The following is a 22852-nucleotide window of genomic DNA, read 5'->3' on the forward strand; positions in this document are numbered from 1 at the left end:
CACCTTTGGATAGAAAATTTATGTGCATGTGCGCGGGGTTAGGTCTAGGGGAAGTTTTCTTTGTGTAGTCATCGAGGGTCGACGAGGCAACACCCGCGAATCTTAAGGATGCGGATAGGATCTTGCCATAAGGCATTTGGAGGGAGAGAACTAAGGGTGACATTAGGGTTTGGTGGGGTGAGGGTTGATGCAATTTTTCTGAACCGGAAAGTTAGTGTGAGGCACAGTTTGACAAATGACGAATCTCAGTGAACGTTCTTGACCTACCTAACTTGGAAATAGTCCTCTCCAGGAGAACCTGGCTGGATCGCCTTCCGCCTGTTGCCTAAAGAAATCAACCTCGGACCTCCCGGATAACTCGTATCAGTTTCCGACAACGTTTGTTCTGTATGAACATCAGTTTCCTGCAACGGTTGTGGACACTCGTATCGGACAACAAAACATGGTGACTTCCAAGAAAATCCTCAATGCGTGTCTCACGCGCACATGGAGCCGTGTCGGAGGAGGTCGGTTCATCTGCGGACTCCACTTACTTTGGATCTTCCTCCATCGGTTTGTCGCCCCCGTGCTGCTGTGGAAGGGGCTCGCAGGAGAATTGCTCAGAAAATTCGAAACCTTGGACGTCCACATCACTCGGAAAACCAAAGACCAAGCCATCGACCAAAGCTGTTCTTGGTCCCGATTTCAGCGTTTCAATCAAGAAAGTCCACAGTTGCCTGGCCCTTTTCGCCGTCCCGCTCTGTACACTAAAATATTATTGACAAAAGAATATCCGCAAAGTATTGGCTTTGGAAATTCTCCACCTCTAGCTTTGAAAAAATCGACTACCCACATCACCTTTCCGTTTCGCTTTACCTATTCATTTTTCCACACGGAAGGCCCATCCTGTGCTCTGCTCTAGTTTTCCCACCTGAGTAGCCATGCAATCACTTCTTGCAATACCCAGCTTGGGTTATCGATATAACCCAAGATTGACGGAGTCTTGATCTTTCTTTTGTCCGGTGTTCGAAACTTAGGTGATCACCGAGAGCTTTGGGAAAAGAAAGATGGATGCTGAAGCAGAGAAAGTGTATGTCACCGTGGGGAATGATCTGCAAGATAACTTCAAGACTTTGGAGTGGGCTCTGAAGAAGTGGTCTTCTCAGCCAATTCACATAGTCATCCTTCATGTATCAAGAAACATATCCAAGGAATTCGTACATGGTCCATGTAAGTTTCACAATTGTTGAAGCATTTGCAGTTTGCCTTTTGTTTTTTACTCGTTTGAGATAATTGTGCTTCGTGGGGTCAGAATTCTTCTTTTTTGTTTTTCGGTGGATTTTCAGTTGGAAAGCTTCCTGCAAGTTCTGTTAGTGAGGAGGTGCTGGAAATTCTCAAAAAGAATGAGCAGGAAAAGATTGACAATCTCCTCTCCAAGTGCATAGCTTTCTGCGGCAAGGTAGACAATTTTCCCTTCAAGCTCTGTCAGTGAGTAGATTAAGTTCTTTTGCTATAAATCAACTTGTCTTAAACCTTGTCTTTGGTCAGAGGATGAATTGTAATCACTTGATCAAGTTATATATATATGTCGGAAACACATTTGTCAGTGAAAATCAAGATTGAGCTCTGGTTTTTAGCGAGAGATACACTTAGAGAGACATTTGAAGCTTTGAGATTAGTATTGTCTTGGGGAGTTGACTCCGGATTGATCAAGTTGGTGAATTTTAATACTTAGACGGTTTAAATGGATAGGGAAGCCGCGAAATGGTTTCGAGGAGTGAAGTACCAAAACAACTCTGGCAAATTATGTTGTTCTCTTTTTATTTGCATTGCCTTTGATTGGCTTCTGGTCCTGGTTTATATTGAAGCTTGCTATTACTGCTCACAGGTGAAGGCTGAAGCAGTAAAAGTAGAGAAATATGATGAACCCATTCACAAGCTCATTGTGGATTTGATATCTGGATTGCATATAACCAAGTTGGTGATGGGTCTCACATTCATGAAATCCTCCTCTTCATCATGGTATGCCATAGCCTTGCCTTACAACCCAACCTTCTTAGTCTTACGCTTTTAGCGTTATAATTCTTTTGAAATCAGTCGGCATGTCATCATTTTTTCTGATTGATACATATTGGGTGTAGGAAATCGAAAGGTGCAATCAGTGGGTCATTCTATGTCCATAGGCAAAAGCCTGACTTTTGCCAATTGTACTTGATATGTGCTGGAAAACTGGTGCATCAAAGATGGGAGGGTGAAGACGGAATCATGGAGGATGACGAGGGCGTGATGGTCGCTAAGTTAAAAGAGAAGTCTAGCTTCAAAGGTTGGTTTGTAAAGATGTTCAGTGACAACATTTCGCCGGGAAGACATTCTAGTCCCGCGCCCCCGTCGTTGGCAAACTTGGGCTCCCCCGATTTGCAGAGTCAGTGGGAACGCTATGTGGACGAAATCGAAGATTACTTCCAGGATCTGCAGATTTCCTGTGAAGAAGATGATAGTTTCGAGGACTGTGGAATGGCTAGCCCGGTAGAGCCAGATGCACCGGAGGATGCTGATACTAGTATGGTGAGCTATTGAATTTTTCCCCTCAATTTGTTCTGTTCCCTTCTTGGTGAATTCGGAAATAATTAGATAATAGTCTGATGTCACAGACTGTCTCTATTGTCTTTCTTTTAGTTAGGAGCAGGTAGAATGTGATGTTTCTGTTCTAACAATTCCACTTTGACTTAGCTGTCATAGCAAGTAAGCATTCAAGTTCTTAACTCCTTTTCTTATTTTTATCTTCCTAAAAGTTTGAAAAAATGTGACATCTGAGAAGAGCTCACTGATTTGTTCTATAGTTTATTAGTTCTTGAAACGAAGTACTCACAGTTACTCAAATATAAGACCTTTTCATAGTGTCGAAGACTCAAAACTAGTAGATTTAGTCAAAATTTTTCTTTCTTGCATTCCCGCAATTTGGGGAAATGATCTTGATGATGGTTTACGTGTTAACCCTGTATTGTTGGTAATCGACCAGAGCCCTGCAGAAAAGGTTGAAGCTCTCAAGAGGAAAATAGAGGAAGCACACCAGACAATCCAATTGAAGAGGAAAGAATCTCAGGAGAACATAGAAAGACATTCGAAAGCCGAATGGGCCATCTCTTTGTGCAATGAGCGAGTAAGATTGCGTCGATTCGTTGTTCTACAACTATCTATTGCTTTGAGAATTCCATTTTCTGAGTGTTATCAATCCTCTCTAGATAGAAGACATCGAAGCCCGTGCTAAAGAAGAATTCAAGAACCGAGTGGCAATTCGGAAAGATTTGGAGGCCGAGAAGGATAAGCTCTATGAAGTGAGGAGGGACACCGAAGAGAGCAGGAGCAAGCTAAAGTCTCTCCTGCAACTTCAGAGCGAACTCTCGAACAAACTCCAAATTTCAAACCTCGCAAAAGTGCATGCCGAGGCCCGCCTAGAGAAAGCGGTCATAACAAGAGCGGAAATGGTGAGGGAGATTGAGGAATTTAGGCGACAGAGAGATGTCCTCCAACGCCGGATCGAGTTTTGTAGGGAAAAAGACACGATCGAAATGGTTAACAGGTTGAACGAAGTTAGCTGCGGGTTTCGAGAGTATGCAGAAGACGAGATCAGGCTGGCGACCGACAATTTCTCCGAGCGTCTCAGATTGAAGTCTGGAGGAGACTGGACGAATGTGTATAGAGGACGGATAAATCATGCGACGACGGTCGCGGTTAAAATTCTCAGCTCTTCAAATGGATTATCTCAAGACAATTTCCAAAAGAAGGTAAATGAAATGCTTACTATGTCTTTCAAAAGAACTCTCAACGACATCTCTGGTTATAGCTGAAATTGGCCTTTCTGTATGTAGGTGAGATTTCTCAGTCAAGTTAGACACCCGAATATTGTCGCGATCATCTGCTTTTGTTCGGAGCTGAAATGCATAGCCTTCGAGTATATGCATTCCGGGAGCTTGAGGGATCTTCTGTATTCCCCTCACAAAAAGTCCAGAAGACGTAACCAGCCCCTCCGGTGGCACGACCGCATCCGCGTTGCCCACGATGTGGCATCGGGCTTGGGTTTCCTCCACTCGGCCAAACCCACGCCAATGATTCACGGACGCCTAACCCCGTCTAACATCCTCCTCGACCGCAATCTCGTAGCGAAAATCAGCAATTTCGGGCTCGATGGGGCCGAAAGCCACGACTATAAGGATGTGCACGTGGATATCCGAGCTTTCGGTGCTATACTGGTGCAACTTTTGACAGGAAGGAACTGGTCCGGGCTACTCGAACAGGCAATGACAATGGACCGCATGGGCCTCATCGAAGTATTGGATCAGATGGCCGGACGGTGGCCGTTGGATCTGGCGGAAGAGCTCGCCGGGATAGCCCTGATGTGCTTGTCTGTTGATCCAGAACCTGCTGCAGGTTTTGACATCGGAACGATCATAGACGAGCTCAAAGATCTAAGAAGAAGAGCGGACGGGATTGCGGCGAGAGGAAGGAATGAGGTGGCTATCGGTCGGGGAGCCGACCGGGACGACTCGAGGGGCATCCCCAACATGTTCATCTGCCCCATATTTCAGGTATGATGTTCGATTACACACTCTAGGTGCCGTATCTCTAATTAGTTCGTAGAAGGTCACATGAATGCACAATTTTTTGCTGTTTGTGCAGGAGATAATGAAGAACCCTCATGTAGCAGCAGATGGCTTTTCATATGAACTAGAGGCCATAGAGGAGTGGCTGTGGACAGGGCATGACACTTCCCCCATGACCAACTTGAAGCTCAAGCACCACTTCCTCACGCCGAATCACGCCCTCCGGACGTTCATTCAAGAGTGGCAAAGTAAACTATCCGCGGTTGATCCTTTGTAAATCGAAATAGTTACCGAAAGCACATCGTCATACACCTCAAGAGGCTAGATTCAAAATTTTTCTGATAAGAAAGTATAGATGCTTGCCATACCAAGCTTGTTTCCCCGAGTCGTCCCAATAAACGAGGCATTAGATAAGCGGATCAGGCATTCTACACGGGCCGCCTTTCAGTGAAGCAAAGAGTAAAAATAAGTAGGGCATATTCAACACACAACCGAGTCGCTATTCATATTCTCACAATGCATAAGTTAAACTACGAAATGCTCATCGGGAGACACGCGGGGGTTAATAATTTTGTATTGAATCATAGAAAGCGATTTCCTTCGTAACTTAATGAATAGATGCAGCATTTTTGTGATCTACCAGTCACACATCGGATAAGAGATACCCTGTTGAGTAATTACCCATTATTCCAATAAATTACCAACCACTTGGTGAAATTACGAACACTCTTGAAAATTACTGATTATTCCAATAATTTAACAACATTTATTTGCAGAGCTTAAGTTGTCAACTCTTTTATCATATTACCAACTCTCATTTGAGTTAGTCATCGACATTTATTGTTTCCAAATTACCAATAGTCTAATTATTAACAATTATTTACACAGCTTACAAACTTATAAGGCTACAAACTCTTATACGAAATTATCAACTCTTGCTTGAGTCCAATTATTGACGTTTATTTGATTATCTCAGAAAACTTACTGTTTCAATAATTTTACCAACATTTATTTGGAGTTTATCAACGGGTTTAAAGTTACCAACTTCCATAAGAAATTATCAACTCTTTTCAAAATTGCCAAATATTCCAATGATTCACCAACATTTATTTGCGAAGTTTAAGTTACCAAATTTATGTATAAAATTACCAACTCTTATCTGGGAAATTACCAACTATTATTTGATTGTTTTAATATTAACAACCGTGCCAATAATTTACCAATATTTTTTTGTTCAACTTGCCAAGGTGTTAAGGACACAAAATCTTATATTAAAACACTAAATTTTATTTAACTCCAATTACCAAGTTTAATTTTGATGGTTTCATAATACCAACTCTTCCAATAATTTATTCATAATTATTTGTGGAGCTAAAGTAATCAACTTTAATATGAAATTACCAATATTTAAAAGAATTACTTACCATTCCATCAATAAACAACATTTCTTTGCGGTTCTTAAGTTATCAAATCTTATATAAAATTACCAACTCTTATATAAAAAAATTGGAGCGTGAAGTGAAATTATATCCGTTTTTGAATTGGAGGGTATTCAAATTCATATTGTCGATTAGAATAGTCTATAGAATAATTTATGGTTGGATTAATTGGACCAATAAAATGAAGAATTCATACTCTGTTTCGAAAAAACCCAATTGGTAATATATTTATGATTACTACTACTTTTATTATAAATCATAGAATATCTTTTTATATAATATGAGAGAGTAATCTTAAATTTAATCTAGCAAGTAATACGATAATTACATCGAAGGCAAAAGACATGAAAAAGAAGTAAGTCGTAGATAAAATACATAGGTGAGTTACCAACATTATTTGATTGTTTCGAAACTACCACCTATTCAATTTTTCAATTATTTACCAAAATTTATACTCACAAACATTTATTTGATTGTTTCAAAAGTACCAACCATCCGAATAGTTTACCAAAAATTATTTGGGAGGTTGCCAATGTGTTAAAATTACCTACTCTTATAAGAAATTATCAAGTCTTTTAAAAAATTACCAACAATTGTGCTCATTTAGCAACATTTGCTGGCAAAGCTTAAGTTACCAACTTTTCAATATAATTATTAACTTTATATGAATAATTTATCAACATTTATTTGATTGTTTGGTTTTCACCCACTTTTTCAATAATCAACCAACAATGAAGCTAGAAACTCTTATACGAAGTTACTATCTTTTATTTGATAAGTTTTAACACATTAGTAATTACTAATGTGGTGGCTCAACTAATGTTGGTAATTTGATATGAACATTAATCTAGGAAAGTAAATATAGGTAAATTTGTGAAGTAGTTGATAATTTGAAGGAATCAAATGGCACGAGTACTTTTCCAAACACATTAGTAAGTTACTAACGCGTGACATGCTAAGCAAGTTCTCAATCAAACTTTTTGTAAGAAACAGGATGCGATAGTTACCAACGCTTTTGTCAATTCATCATCATGGTGCAGTGTTTTGGATTTTGCCTCATTGAACACCGGAATCGCCCCACAATAGCAGAGATGATTTAAATTAACAATAAAAGCATGCCCTTCTAAACTCATTCTAGTTAAGTATCTAGCTGTGGTTTAGACGTGGAGCTGTGGATGGTTTAAAATTGTGTACACAGGATATGATTCTCTGGACAAATCAGTGTCTAAGTTAGGAGCATGAGCAAGAGGCATATATATTTGGATCAGACAACGGCAAAAACCGAGGAATTAAGTATAAGAATTAGTACGGGTGATCAATTTTGGGGTGAGTTAATTCCTGATCTAGAACCGAGAACTGACCCTAGGACCCCTTTTGAAATCGAGAACCGTATTGATCGGTCTATTTTATGTTTTGGGTAACAAAACCCAAGTTCTTATATTATATATATAAAAGTTGCACCATTTTGGATGTGAACATATGTTGGTTAACTACTTATGTTGTTATTTTTTTTATGTTGAAGACCAGGTTCAATGTATTTTCTTTTTTGAAGAGGCTTCAAAATTGGTTTAATCCGGGAACTAGATTGTTTTTTAACCCAAGAATCAGCGGTTCCGGCCTTGGAATCAAAAGCCGAATCGGTCCTAGGGCAATTCTAGGTTTGCGGGAACCTAACTGGTTCACCCCAAAACCAGCCCTGAACCCGTCGGTTTACGTCAATTTGTTCCAATACTCAGGTTGAACCGACCTGGTGCTCACCTCTAAGGATTAATAAGTATTCAAAAACGCAAACATCTATTGTCTACGTGTTTAGGGGTAACTAGACGTGTGATCCTCAACTTGAGCCACACTTGCAATTAGTCCTATTAACCTTTCCCTTGGACAACAAAGTCCTCCAATTCGTCAAAATGGCCAGATTGGGTGCGTCCAAATTGGTCGACAAAGGCCCCTCGCTTGGCGTTTTCCTTTCTTTCCTTCAAGAAGAAGCCGGCACCCTCTTCTTCTCTTTGGACGTCTTGTAAGCCGGGTAAGGTATATGTGCTTGGGATTCGCTCCAATCTATCTAGTATGTGTCATCACTGTAACACCCGTTAAAAAATATCGATTTTAACTACCAGAAAGCCATTTCATCCTTGAGGAAACTAACTGGAGAAGCGTTCAGCTCAAAACGCCTTCTTATCTCGTCCCAGGCGATCAGCGAAACCCCGATATTGGCAGATATCGTTGACGGGGTCCGGAGAAAAGCACTGAAAGATGTGGAAACCAGAGGTGAATCTGATTAAGTATTGCTCCACGGCTGTATAGAAGGGAAAGATCATCGACAGAGTCGATAAGCATTCTCTCTGCAGTTGTTAAAGCCTCCGCGGTGTTCATGCAGGTCACTGGATCCGACGAGGGTGGTCGGTCATGGCATCCTTCATCTCCGGACACATGGATGAAGACGACTATGGAGATCCATACGAGTTCGATCCGTGGAGATGAGAGGTAAGCATCTATCTCTACTTTGTGCGCAGACTGGAGAATGAATCTGATAAACTCCCGCCGAAGCAGCAGTAAGCTAAGTCAGTACTAGGTTGGTGGAACAACACTAGATGGGCTTGGTCGTTATGGATATGCAGTGGACTTAGTCCGACCGTTAAGTTTGCAAAGTGATGAAGTTCTTTATTTAGCCAAAAAGAGGACACATTGCATAAGATCAGTTCTAGACCGGTTCAACCCTGGAATGGCTTGTTAGGATTTTGAAATCGAGAACTGGACCGATTCTGCCATGAACTGGACCAACTAGGCCGATTCTAGTTGTTTTTGGGCTTGGGCCGGAGTTGGAGCACACCCCTAATTTCTCCTGCTTTTCCGTAGCAAATCCATCTAGCGATGGCACGGGGGTTGTGCTCGTGTTGTGTCGGCATAAGGGTTTTGTACATAATAGGTTAGCTCAAACACGACATGATTAATCATGTTGACATAGGTGACATGAACACGAATTGAAAATTAAAATTAATGAGTTAACATGATAAGACCCATGAACACAATTTAATGACAGGTTGATGGATCAACACAATTACACGACCTAGCATGAAATGAGACAACCCGCCAAATGAACTTGACATAAAGTATCCTCAATATTCACAAAATCTATTTACAAATAAGGAGAATTCATCAATAAAATACACTCGAATAGAATGAAACCACATGTTGATAGCCGATGAAGTACCACCAATTGAAAATCTTAATGGTGAATGACATGCAAAGAATTGTTTTCTAACTATTAATGTCTAAACGAGTCACATATATGTGTGTTGGCACTAACTCACCTAAGCATGTTATAAGGGTCAATTTCATGTCAGGCGAGTCAACACGATAATCAATCGTGTCTCACAAATTGACGCGAAATTGACTCGAACACGATCATTCTTAACCAAAATCCGCTAATTTCATGTCATTTTGTGTCATAGAAGAATACCACACCTAAATCCATTTCATTAAGATGGGTGCACGTGCTAGCAAGTTGTGGTCTGCCCATGAAACAATCTCTTCTTTTTTGGTAAACCATAAAATAATGCTTTAACGTAATTTATTCAAAAAGAGAGAGAGAGAGAGAGAGAGAGAGAGAGAGGAAACGACAAAGAGCAGTTCATTTTATGAAAGAAAAATCCAGGGGCATCCGGCTAAAATTTACTCTGGTTTTTAAAGTTAACAACGATTTATTTAAATTTTAAAAGATTATTCTTATGCAAATCTAAGTGTCAATATTTTTTTATATTATGAAGATTGTCAATGTTCATTCTTCTGAAAAAAATCATAATGTGTAACACTGCAAAATCAGAAAAGAACAAAGAACAAGTTAGAGTCAATAAAACACATTTTTAACGTTAAATTTACATGTTACAAGTGTAATTTCTCTCACCAGAAGATATAAAATGAGCATTCCTAATGAAAGACCAAGTCCTACCATGTACTTGTAGTCACCTCCAACTGCTACAGAATTATATTACTATGTTATTGTATGTTATGCTCAAGTTTTGAAGCAGTCAAATCTAAATTGAGATTAGTGGGTAGCCAACTAATAGACGTGCACGACCACGATATACTAAATAGAAAAAAAAAATTCAGAATCGATAAATTTTTTTAACCATGCATGATGCTCCATTGATATCTTGACAAATGTCAACTGTTGAAACAAATCTCGTTACTATAAATTAATGATTGAGATTAATCGAGATACCACGGAAAGTATCACATTGGATAGAAGATTCTCGCCCAAACAGAGGAAAAGAAGGATGGTGATAGTTGGTCTGGGCCAATACTATATGAGCACCCGCTGACTCTAACTCAAATTGAATGTTATTACGCGCGCTCAAAAAAGGTGAATCTATACATACATCAGTAGTGAGCAGATGAGTGCAATGTGAAATTATGATTTAATTTTTCATTTGTCAATGTGAGATGCTTGTTCATATCCTTAGCTGTTTCGATTTGAAGGTTAATATATGGATGTTTTATTTCGAGTGGGAGAAAAATGGGTATGTTCTATCGACTTCTTCAAGATTTCATCGATTTACGATGGTCCATATGAATTGAAGGGGAAATCAAGTAAAGACAAGCTACTAATAAAAAAAGTAACTATAAATTTAATTAAAGTATCTAAGAAGTTATTTGAAAAAATATACACCAGGTTAATATCACAAAAAACTCCAAACTGATATACCTGTGACAAATTTATCCCAAACTAATTTTTGACCATAAAAAACTCAAACCCGGTACACCCGTGACAAATTTACCCTCGCTAGTTTCCGTTAAATTTTACCTTCAAATTGTTAAGTTAGATGACACGTGACAAATTTAGGGTTTTACCTCTCTGTTTATCACAGATTTACCAATTTTTTTTTATTTTTCATGATATTAATTCAATTTAACAAAGGGTAAATTTGTTAAAAATATACTGGTTTGGGATTTTTGATGGTCAAAAAATTAGTTTGGGGTAAATTTGTCACAGATATATCAATTTAATATTTTTTATGGTCAAAAAATTAGTTTGAGGCAAATTTATCATATATGTATCAGTTTCGAATTTTCCGTGCTATTAATCCTATAATATAACCCTTTTGGTCGGGTATGATAATAATACAATTTAATAAGTCAAAGTCGGAGCTGCCGCTTTAATATAAAGTAGTAACCTAATCTTGAAAAAGCGTCGTGTCCGAAGGGCCCTCCCGGTCACATGTTTCTTCGCTCGATCTCTCTCAATCTCTCTTCCCACGGCCTTTCGTGACTTGGACCGACCCAAATTGCACCTGCAAAAGGCCAAGGATGCTCTGCTGTTTCCCCGGCCTCGTGCAAAGAATTGCGAAAGCAACCAATCAGAGATTCTGGGTTTGCGGAAAGACGACGAAAGCGAGAGGACCCAATGAAATTCATGCTCTGTTCGAACTGAATTCGCACCGTGCCTTCTGAATAGTCAACTCTGCCCCTGTTTTGGTTTTCTGGGGTCGATCTTGATTTGCGAGGGAAGAAGAGATATGGTGTCGTCGCCGCTCGATCTGTTGAAGGAGCATCTCCCCGTGGAGCAAGGCTCCGTGGTTCTGTCCGGGGACGTCAAGACCGGTCTCGTTCTTGTCGATGTCGTGAATGGGTTCTGCACGGTCGGTGCTGGGAATCTGGTAATGCTCCGGTCCATCTCTTCTTTCTTCCGCTTAGTTTTCGACGTCATTCCTTTGATGGTCAGCGATCCACACGCTCGATATGGACGTGTTCCTATTGTTTCTGGGTGCTCAGACATGGGGCAGATAGATTTTTATTATTAACTTATCTTTCTGTATCTCGGTTGAGTATTTCTTGAATCCAGTTCAGGATGATAGAGTAGGCATTCCATGTTTATGTTCTTTGTCTCTTGGTTTTGTTTTCATGAATTGATGAAGCATGATGGTTACTTCTCTATTGGGTTGGTCCACAATATGTTAAATTCTAAAGATTTGTTTTTGAATTTGTAATAATTTATAGCTGAGATTGTTTGAAAGTTGGAAGTAAAGACTGCAAATAAGTCTGTTGTGAAGCTTGGGCAAACATAAAAAAAATAAAAAATATATGGTCAGGCAACTATCGAATTGCAAAATATTCAAATGATGGTTCATTGCTACCGATACGAGTTCATGGAGGATCTCATAAAATTGATATTGTGTCCGCCTTTCTTACTAGGCACCTAGGCAGCCCGATAAGCAAATCCAGGATATGGTCGATGAGTCGGTGAGACTTGCTCGAGTCTTCTGTGGGAGGAATTGGCCTGTTTTCGCTTTCCTAGATTCTCATCACCCAGATGTTCCTGAGCACCCTTATCCTCCGCATTGTATAGTCGGAACGGATGAAGCAAAGCTGGTACCAGGTAGTTTGCCACACAATTTCTTTAATTTTGCAGCAATTTTCTGAGCAAGCGATATATAGTACTATTGCCTCGTAGAGTTGGAGTTGGCTTATGTGTCTTTCTTATGATACACAGCCCTGGAGTGGTTAGAGAATGAACCGAATGCTACCCTAAGGGCTAAAGACTGTATCGATGGCTTTCTCGGTTCAATGGAGAAAGATGGTTCTAATGTATTTGTAGACTGGATCAAAAGCAATCAAATCCAAGTGGCAAGTATCTATTCTTTAAGATGACGGGCAAAAGAATTGTCTGGGCTTTCTGTTTAGAATATTCTTTGTGGATTAATATTTGTCTTTTGTTCCTATTCGGTTTGTTCTGGATCAAAAGATTTACTTGTCTCTTGTGTTTGTAGATACTTGTGGTGGGGATCTGCACAGATATTTGCGTTCTCGATTTCGTGTGCTCCGCCTTGTCAGCAAGAAATCGCGGTCTTCTTGCCCCTCTAGAGGGTGTGATTGTGTACTCACGTGCCTGTGCAACTTTCGACATTCCCGTTGATGTTGCCAAAATGGCTAAGGACGTTACTGCCCATCCACAGGTACTTTCAATCTTCCACATCAACTTTCGACATTCCTGTTGAACTGCGCGAGTCCGTGGGAGGACTCATTGATCATTCATTCGTACGGTTTCAGTCGATCATCCGCATGAGCAACCAATACTGCGCAAATTTTATTCCCTGAACATCGTTTTCTGATCTTCAATTAATCGTATTGTGATCATGACATATACTGAAGTAAGGACAATTACCGGTAGGTTCAATTCTTTGGGATCTCCGAGCATGAATGATCATCAGCTTGCAAGACTGTAGAATTGATTTTGAATGTTGCCCCTCCTGGTCAATTAAGAGACAGAGTAGTTAGAGCAACAGGAACTGGGGGATATTTTAGAACTGGAAGGTCAAGCAATCTGTAAAAATGTAAAATGTTGAAACGACTATAGTGAGCAGTGCATTTCGGGATGCAAAGAATGGGTCAGAAGGTTCTCCAGTACAGTTTTGCTAGCCCAATTCTGGCGACATTTCTTGAATTCAGTGGAACGGGAGGTGAAGAGAAATTTCAAGTTTTTTCAAGTTAGTTTTCAGATACAAGGAGAAACTTGAAGAAAATAGTAAAATTGCGACACATCAGAACATTTCCGACAGAGTCATGGTCTACTTTATCTCTTGGTTTCGTCATTTGTAAATCCCAGTTGAACTACAGGACAAAGGCCTTCAAAGTCATACAAGTTATAATGTTATATCCCTTCACTGTTGCAAAACGACAAAAGGGTACTGTCTTCACCAGAAAAGAGGTTTTAGATTTTATTCATGAAAAGAGGTTCTCAAAGCCGAGATATCAGCCTTTTAATTTAGAATGCCTGCGTCTGTCCTCTGTTTTTTTCATTTTTGGGATGATCAGTTTAAACAAGATATCATGCCCGCAATCCTTAATATCTAAATCTTTCTTTACAGGATCTCATGCATCACATTGGACTTTACATGGCCAAGGGAAGGGGAGCCAAGGTAGCATCGGAGGTGTTGTTTGGCGCTTGAAACATTGCTTGTTGGCAGCTGTAAATATTGAGAATTTGTTTATATGTAATAATTACTTCAATGTTGATACAATTTGATGATATCTAAGTGGATAACTGCGGTATTGCCTATTAATGTTGCTTCTGTGAATTTTAGCTCGAATGCCTATCTAGTATCTGTACTTAGGTGGATGTCCTTGTCCGATTGTCCTTTCTGCATTTAATTTCAGTGTATTTCCTATAAACTCGAGGTGTAAATAGAGGTTCAATAACTGAGCCTTTCTGTTTTTGAATGTCAAAAGCAATTCGGATAGGAGGCCTGTAATTTATATAGCCAGCGGCTTGCAGAGAGTGTGCCAAAAATGAATTGTGGTCTAGGACACTTAATTGGTCACAAGACGAGAAGCAAAATGAATCTCTTAGCGAAGTATATATAATTTGCTTAAATCTCCTATATGCATCACCATTTGAGCATTTATGTTCATAATCAATCTCGGTTTTCTACTAAGAAGCCGCTGTAGAACCAAGCCAACCGAAGTTGTTATCTTTTCTGACAATTCACAACTGAACCTGGCAAATCATACGCATAGCTGACCAAAGGGAAATGTGGTCTTCGATCAGAAATTTGAACTATTGAAAGTGGAAATGCTTAACCTGATAGCAGTTAAACTGATCCTAAACTCTTTTGCGTGATTAGTTCTTGTCTAACAGCGAACAGTCGCTTCTCTGTTTCTTCCAGAGGAGAGATCTGCTTCTGTCATTTTACAGATGACAAAAAAGATACGCTTGTTCAACTTCCGAACCATGGTACAAAAAAACGAACGTGTAGCTGCCTAAAATAAATGCTCAGGAAAATGATCACCGTAATCCAGCAGAACGAACGAGATAAATCAAAAAGGAACAGGGAAAAAAAAATTGGCGCTACTGATATGCTGCTTTGAAGGCATTGTACTTCCTATGCATTGCAGGGCTCATGGCAGTGAAGAGTGAGGGTCTTTGCTTCTTCGATTTGATACCGAAAATGAATGAACGCAGGGGGACTCGTGTCTTGCTGACAGAGTGTCTCAAGTAGCTGCTTTGCTGACTGTTTCTTGATCCCGAAATTCCGAATCCCTCGTTTAGGTTTGCCAAAGTCTTCTCGACCTCCACTTGAAGCCCGGATATGTGGTCCAAACCGGCCTGCAGTTCATCTGCAACCTTGTTATTCTCTTGTTTCATGTTTAGGACCTCGCCTTGGAACTTAGCAGCTTGGTAGCTGGTGAATTTGAAGTCATCGTCTTCCGCGCTCGCTTTTAGTGCTTTGGTGATCTCTTCTTGGATATGACACAGCGACGAGAATCTGCATTGCTGCTCGTCTTTTAGTGTCATGCACTTTTCTAGCCAGACGGTGAGCTCGTTTTGAATCTCTCTCAAATGCTTGTATATTGGCTTTACATCTGATCTCAGAGGTCCTGACCGGCTTCCTTCTTTCTTCTTTTCTTTTTCCAGGAGTTTTGTTGTCTCAGCTTGGAGGTCCTCGACTGCGGTTTCGTAGTTTTGGATCTGATGTAATGCTGTGCTGAACCTGAGCCAGAATTCCAAGTTCTCCTCCAGCAGTTGATCGATATCCATCCTGAATTTTTCTTCGATCTCCGAAGTCGACTGAGGCTGATCGGCGAGAATCAACTTAATATCATCTTCTGTCTCTTGCTCTTTAGTTATGTGGGTTTCAGCCTTAATTGACTCAGCATTGCCCTCTAAAACCGTTTGCAGAAGATTTAGTTTCTGACGAAGTGACAAAATCTCTTCATCCTTCATGGCATTTGAGGTCTTCAGGTCCCGCAGCTGCACGCTCGTATCAAGGAGGCCATCCGGGGTTTTCTTCTCTGTGGTGGTGAGCTTCTTCTTGGCTTCCTTATAATTTCGAAGAACTGCCGTGTACTCCGTCAGAAGAGTCTGCTCTCTATTTTCCATCCCTTTAAGGAACAATTCCTTCCAGTTTGGTTCTTCTTCCACCAATGTCTCTTCTTGTACTCCATCTTTCCACGAAACATGCATCTTCCGTGGTACGATGTGTGGCTTGACTTCATTTTCCGACTGTGTACCATTGGGCTTAACTGGAAGAATTTCCAAATTTTCTTCGGGCAGGAGAGAACTATTTTCCAAGGCACTAGAATGAGATTTCTGAACATGTTCGACCCCGTCCTCTCTAATATGGGTTGTTGTTTCTGCATCTTTGTCACGATTATCACTGGAACCCAATGGTTTAGACTCGAGTGACCCGCTATTGACAAGAGATGCGTCTTGAATTGGCGATGAACTTGAAGATTGCAGCCCCTCATCTGCTTGCGATGATGCAAATGTAACAAGACAGTCCCCATCTGGATTTTCTTTTGGCAATTTCCCAAACCTGCTGTTAATATCTCCTTTCTCTGCTTCAGCTGAAGCTTCTGCTTTTTTAGGCAGTGAAGCGACTTCCTGCTCTTCATCTGGCCTCACGCTTCCCAGATTGTTGGACAGGTGTTCTAAGTTGTAACTTGCTTCGGTGAAATGCGTACGTAGATTTTTGTATTGATCCTCGAGGCTTCTGTTAAGATCCTCCGCTCCGTGCAGCTTGTCTTCCATTTCCCGCATCTTGTTCTGCATCTCGTCTGAGCCATTGATCGAGTTCGCCTTATCGTCTTCCAACAATTCAAATTGTGTTTGAAGACCATTGGTTTCTGCTCTTAATCTTTCTATAAGGGCAGTTTGAGATGAGACTGCAGTTTCCAAGATGATCACCTTGTTGACAAGCTCATCGATCTTCTCTGCCATTTCGCTCACAGTCAGAGATGTACCGAATTCGGCCAGAAAATGTTGCTCGATCTTTTCTTCCAGAGTTCGTAACTCTTCTTCTCCTTGTGCACTTACTGCTTCTTGGCTCAATCTCTCCGCCTCGATAGATGGAATTTCTTCGCTATCCTCTTTAGGAAGGAATTTTTTCTTCAACGACTTGAACTTTTCCCGAGCAATCTTTACCTTCTCTTGCTCTGTTCTTGCTTCCTCGGAGAATTTTTTCTGCTTCTCCTGCAAGTTGAACAAGGTTTCTTGACAAGACTTCAAAGCGGCCGTGGCCATCACGCTCCGCGCCACGTCATCTTCGATGACCATCCCCTCGCCGAATTCGTCTTGCAAGGTGGAGACCTCTTCTTGCATCGCCCCAATCTGCTTCTCGATTTCCCAGTATTTCGCGAGCCTGCTCTCATACGAGCTCTTCACAAACTCCTTCACCGTCTGTAGAGCGAGAATGTCCTTTTGATTTTTATCGATCTTTTCCAGCGCTTCCGCTTTGCTCAAACCGGATTTACGGACTTTGTGAGCAGCAGCCACTTTCTTGGCCTTCTTGTTTTGCAACTTCTTCGCGCCAGATGCCAAAATGCTCTTCAAATCCTTGATGGGAGCTTTTGGGACTTTCGGAATGTTCTGTTTTGAGACTTCGAGGACGGGCCTCTTCGGGCTATCTACGTCGTCTTCGTCCATGGCAAATGGGACTTGCTCTGGGAAAACTGAGGCGATTGTGGTGTTGGCGTTTTGTAGCTCCGTCGATATGTGGTCGTACCGTTCGGCGAGCGCTCGATAGGCTTGGTAGGATTCTCCGACAAAGTTTATGAGCTCTGGCCTTTTCTTGTAGTACATCTCTGCCCTCTTGGCGAAGGAGTCTCCATCTTCTTCGATGAGCTGAAGCACATTCTGCACTTTTTCCTCCATATCTGCCATTACACACATAGTCCGGGCATCAATTCTCAAGCACTGTGGTTACTTTAAAGTAGTCATGGATTCATACAAATTCCTGGTGGATGTGATATCGAAATTGGAACTGGGTATCGAAATTTCAGATGTCTCATTAGCTCAAATGTAATACATCATCTTGAACTGGAATCAAGAAAGCGAGGTAAATCATTTCGACCGATCACCCGACCACTAGAGGGCAGATCTCATGAGGTAATATGCCAAGGAAATCAAAGAACAAAGCTTATAAAGTAATTGATCTGGTAATCATCAGGTTGACATGATCAACATGATCAGGTATTGATACTATGCAGATGCTGCATACTTTTGGAGCCTTAACTTGCTTTATATTCACACAATGCTGTAGAAACTTATCATCAAGAGCAGACAATTATGGAAAATTCTTCATTTTTCCATACGAACCGGGCACCGAAACACAAGAACAGATGACATGTTTGACATTGCATCGCAGAACCGAATCGTTCGACCGAACAGGCGACATCCCGATCCAAATGAAACAGGACTTCGTCGTCGTCGCAACGTGTCGACGGCGACGCTCGAGGTGCCGAAACCACCCCGGGAAAAAGGAAAAGATCGCAGATCTAACCTTGAAGGTTCTGCTCCAGCCATTTGGATTGCTTTGTTCTGATGTGACTCGCCCACCACCATGAATATGCATTGCTTGCAGCTCTCTGCAACATCATCTTTTCCCTCTCCCTCACTCACTCCCTCCCCCTCTCTCTCTAGATAGGAAAAACCAAGCACAAGTCAAATGTAAACCTCAAAGGGGGTGTGAGGGAAAGAGAGAGGATTCAAAGAGGAGACAGGAGGAAGAACAACGCAGACATTGACAAGGCAACGTGCAACAAAGGAATGTGCCGAGGCACTTTCTAACAATAACATCATGGGAGGAGCGGAAACTTCGCTGCCTATCTTTGCAACCCCCCCTGCCTTTTGGTTTTTTTCCCTTTCTTTCTCTATGTTTCATTAGTAGACAAATGGCGCCGCCACGGCGCGCGTCAAGGTGTCGCCCGTCGAAAAATTGCCGCGTTATCGATCTGAACCGTTCATCACGTGGGCCTAGAAGTCATATAAGTAATTATTCGGAAAGATATTAATCTACGTGGTTTATCGATCGTACGGTAATTTCTCATCTCCTGTAAATTACATGGCGATCGAAAGATTTATGATTTTCAAAGCATGGTATTTTGAAAAGTTGAGACGTAAATCTTGTTGTTGCTTGAAATGTAATCGATTCGATCTAGCATCGAACGGATCTAATCACTCAAGCTTATGTTTTGGATAATAGCGGGATGTCCGAAACCCCTTTAAGCACCCGACTAATTATCGTTGGGTGTGGCATGACCTGGGTATTGAATTAACAAAATCAAAAAGCAAAAAAAATCAAAATGGTTGCAATGCAGAATCTTTTACATATCAGCATGAAGATAGCATATCAAGCAGAATATTCACGAGTTGATCATTTGGAGATTTTTATTGATTTGTCTTTTATTCAAGTTCATTGTAAATCAAATTGTATCTTTTATCTTTAATTTCTACCATAATTATTGGTGATGATATCTCTATGTATACTGTACAACATATCAATGCAAAGTAACGCTTCATCGACTCGGTTCTTTATTTTCTTTATGGTACGTGCCTGCTAAACATACCAAGAAATTTTTACAGACACGGATCTATGCTTTTGAAGGTGAACTTAAAAGAATGGGCGAGTGTGATAATTCAAACTTTGAGAAAATTACCCAATTAATCATAAACTTATTTTCCGGACGTCAATTAAATCATGAACTTTTCAACTTTGCCAATTTAGTCATAAATCTGTACACGATATTTCGACATAGTTCTTCCAGTTAATTTTTGCCGGAAATCATTAACGTAGTGATGATCCAATCATCGCCGGCCATCCTATGCGGCGCGCTAACGAGAATTGGTCGACCGAACTAAATTGGAATCTTGCGCGAAGATTTATAACTAAATTGACACATATGAAAAGTTTAGAATCGAAAATTGATAAATATGAAAAGTTTAGGACCGAATCGGCATCATCCGTACAATAAAATTTAAAATAAACTCATAACAATCTCTTGAGCTAGATCTAGCCACTTAGCTGTTATTAATTATTGGGTTGGACCCCATTACCAACCGGGCCTTTTGCCCTAATGGGAAATAATCATTCTCTTTTCGGCTAATGGGAAATAATGGTTAGTTATTATAACTTTTTTGGGCTGGCCCTTTTGAAAAGGCAAATACCTGTCACCGACCGAATGACTTTTTAACATGCTTTTTTTTACGTTCATGTGGCTCGGACCTCTTCTGCCTAGAAGAAGGCTAAATAGCATCCTATGACTTTGGCGCAATCATCTCGCATGGAATTGGAATAGCGGACCTTTTTTTTTTTTTTTTTTAATAGCATCCTATGACTTTGGCGCAATCATCTCGCATGGAATTGGAATAGCGGACCTTTTCATTTTTCGCGGGTGGTGGAATAGCGGACCTTTTCATTTGGCGAAAAGGTGAATAATTTAAAAAATATATATTTTTTAAAAATGATCGCTTGTATCGCTCGAAATAATCAGTTAATGCAGAATATTTTTATTATCGGCAACAGTTCATATCTACATATTATTGGTTCATTCATTTTCGAAAACAATATAGGCGATCTTTTTACGAAAAAAGTTTTCCGATGCTCCATTTGTTTCGCGAAAAGTGAGTGGTTTGGAAAACATAAGTTTAAAATGATATCATGTATCGCTTAAAACGATTAGTTAATGAAAAATATTTGTATTACAGATAGTAACGTAGACGATGAAAATATTCTTCGTTCGTTTATTTCTGTAAGCGATATAAACGATCATTTTCTGAAAAATATTTTCTAAATCACTCATTTTTCGCGAAACGAACGAAGCATAAATTATTCTTTTTTTCGCGAAACGGACGCATCCTTTAAGTACAAAACCATTTTCGCATGTTATGCCGTTTATGCCTTCTTTAGAATCAACATTACTGGGGAGAGATATGCCATATATGACTTCTGTGGAATCAACACTATTGGGGAGAGATACGCGCCTAGGATGGCGACGCATCGGTGATGTTACATGTAATTTTTGCAAGGTCGTGGTAGCCAGAAATTCGACAGTTTCGGTTAGTAACTGAAGTTTAATCGACGATGATCGATGGCCGATTAAAGCGTCGAATTTGGCTTCAAATCAAAGGTAAATGGATTCCAACATGCCTTGAAGTCTCGAGGACTTGGTAAGATTCAGACTACTGAAACAATGCGCCGACAGTAGATCGGAAGATGCACTGGATAAAGCTCTCCGGAATTTCTTGAAACCATCTTTGTAACCGGTGACGTATGTGTTGTTTGTATGTAAAAAGATGCCAAGATCAATAGAAAATCTTTACTTTTCTTGCTGAAACATTTCCAAGAGTTATGGAAACCTTAGGTTATATTTGTTTGGCCGAAAATAAATGATTTGGAAAAATTTTTCCTAAAAATGATCACTTGTATTGCTTGAAATAGTTTTAGAATCTCTTTATCGGCTTCCCACGTCGATTGGTTTGTATAACTTAAGATACTTGCCATTATTGTTTCTGACATGGGGAAATGCATCGAGACTTGATGTCCCCAGAAGCATTTCTCTAGGAGTAATTCATGCCATTCCCTAGGATGGTTTGAGATCATCTTTTTGGCATGTTCAACTTCATGATTTTGTCGGTGGTCTCAACCTTACCATTAGCTTGAGTATAATAAAGAGGGGAATCGATTATGTTCAAGCCAAATTTCTCGTGCAAGTTCTGGCATATTGATGACATTAGAGACAATGGCTTGGTCATGTACTCAGAGGGAATTAGTAATGTGTCAAGAGAAATTGGTACAAGAAGATGTGGATACACTTGATAATGGAATTCGCCGACAACCAATTAAGGATGGTCATGATAAGATTTACAAGTCTTTTTCGAATGCAATTTGAAGGCAAAGACGGAAGATTTCGCGAGACTCATGCTCGGTAAACGGGTCAATTATTCGTGTCCAAAGGAAAATCCTGAATTGGATTCCAAACTACCATGATTGTTTGATGTAACCCAAATCGATGTGCTTGATGAATTCGAGCATGTTAGATAGATCAACTATCTTTAATGATTTGGATTTTGCCCACTTTGTGAAGTAATGAGTGACTATAATAACCAATGAGCGATGCTTATCGGAAGAAGGTTCGAGTTCCCCTGTAAGGTCCTTGGCCCAGCGTCTGCATTGCCATGGTTTGACTTCCCATCATCCTTTTGCATATCGGATGCGATCTTGGAGCATCGTTGGCCAAAGCAGGCCATGCCTTTGGATGAGCGAATGCATTTTCAACCCAGCTTGGTGGGAAACCACACCAAAAACCTTCATGGACTTCAGAAATGGACGTAATTGCTTCGTCAAGATCGACACATCTGTAAAGAATCCCGTTAGTAGCTTTGCGATACGATTCTCCATCATCGAGCACATACCTGATTGCCGCAACCTTTACTTGTCTAGCAATGCCTCTCTCTATGAAGGTCGGAGAGATATTCGACGGTTTCAATCCTCCAATCGGTTTTAGAAGTTGAGATATCCACATGACTGATAGTTTTTCTGATTTCAACTTGCCCTATAACTGATTATATGGCAGGAGGAATGCTTCCTAATTCCTGAAGAAATGTGTATGAGGACTTGAACCCAGATGCCTACTGAGCCAGGTCACTGGCATTCACGTTCATACCTCTAGGTTTATGTTCTAATTCGATGTTGTCAAACCCGATCGAGCAATTCTTGAGCCATAGCTAGATATCTAGCCGACATCCCATTCAAGCATCGACTTTCTTTTAGCAAACTGTATTAGCACCTATGGAGAATCCCCAGAGATCCTCACGGATTTCACCTTGTTGAATCGTCGGTGCAATCTCCTCCGAGCCTGAAAGCATGTTTTTTTTTTTTTTTGGGTCGAAATAGAGATATCATTTCATTAAACCCGGGCCCACCTACAAGAGTAAGGGGCATCAAAACACAGGATTTCCCAAAGAGGGGAAGGGGGGTTACAAACCCAGTTTCGGGGGAGGGTCTTACACCTTGACGCCTTTACAACCCGGTCTGTTAATCTATTTGAGTCACGGGT

General features: G+C 40.5%; 3 protein-coding genes across 4 annotated transcripts; 2 read left to right on the forward strand and 1 right to left on the reverse strand.

Moving 5' to 3' along the window:
- Positions 1 to 532: 532 nt before the first annotated feature.
- LOC115676965 (putative U-box domain-containing protein 50) lies at positions 533 to 5071 on the forward strand. 2 transcript variants are annotated; one of them, XM_056305190.1, is made up of 8 exons: positions 533 to 1209; positions 1326 to 1438; positions 1874 to 2001; positions 2121 to 2544; positions 2999 to 3139; positions 3222 to 3764; positions 3849 to 4565; positions 4657 to 5071. In XM_056305190.1, exons 1-8 carry the CDS (start codon positions 1047 to 1049, stop codon positions 4855 to 4857), a joined length of 2430 nt encoding a protein of 809 aa, XP_056161165.1. In that variant the 5' UTR covers positions 533 to 1046; the 3' UTR covers positions 4858 to 5071. The 2 variants fall into 2 exon arrangements, with proteins under 2 accessions (XP_056161165.1, XP_030455872.1); XM_030600012.2 differs by having other exon boundaries at positions 535 to 1209; positions 1868 to 2001.
- Positions 5072 to 11424: 6353 nt separating this feature from the next.
- LOC115676889 (nicotinamidase 1) lies at positions 11425 to 14079 on the forward strand. Its single transcript, XM_030599916.2, has 5 exons — positions 11425 to 11676; positions 12212 to 12395; positions 12510 to 12643; positions 12787 to 12972; positions 13885 to 14079. The coding sequence occupies exons 1-5, from the start codon at positions 11536 to 11538 to the stop codon at positions 13963 to 13965; spliced, it is 726 nt and encodes a 241-aa protein (XP_030455776.1). The 5' UTR covers positions 11425 to 11535; the 3' UTR covers positions 13966 to 14079.
- A 451-nt stretch (positions 14080 to 14530) lies between these two features.
- LOC115676888 (protein NETWORKED 2D) lies at positions 14531 to 18631 on the reverse strand. Its single transcript, XM_030599915.2, has 2 exons — positions 18298 to 18631; positions 14531 to 17671 (listed from the first exon to the last, which is right to left on the reverse strand). Exons 1-2 carry the CDS (start codon positions 18392 to 18394, stop codon positions 14865 to 14867), a joined length of 2904 nt encoding a protein of 967 aa, XP_030455775.2. The 5' UTR covers positions 18395 to 18631; the 3' UTR covers positions 14531 to 14864.
- Positions 18632 to 22852: the final 4221 nt, after the last annotated feature.

Source organism: Syzygium oleosum, unplaced genomic scaffold (assembly GCF_021117445.2).
Source record: "Syzygium oleosum isolate NSW1041296 unplaced genomic scaffold, Sole_v2.1 Sole_v2.35, whole genome shotgun sequence".
NCBI lineage: Eukaryota > Viridiplantae > Streptophyta > Magnoliopsida > Myrtales > Myrtaceae > Syzygium > Syzygium oleosum.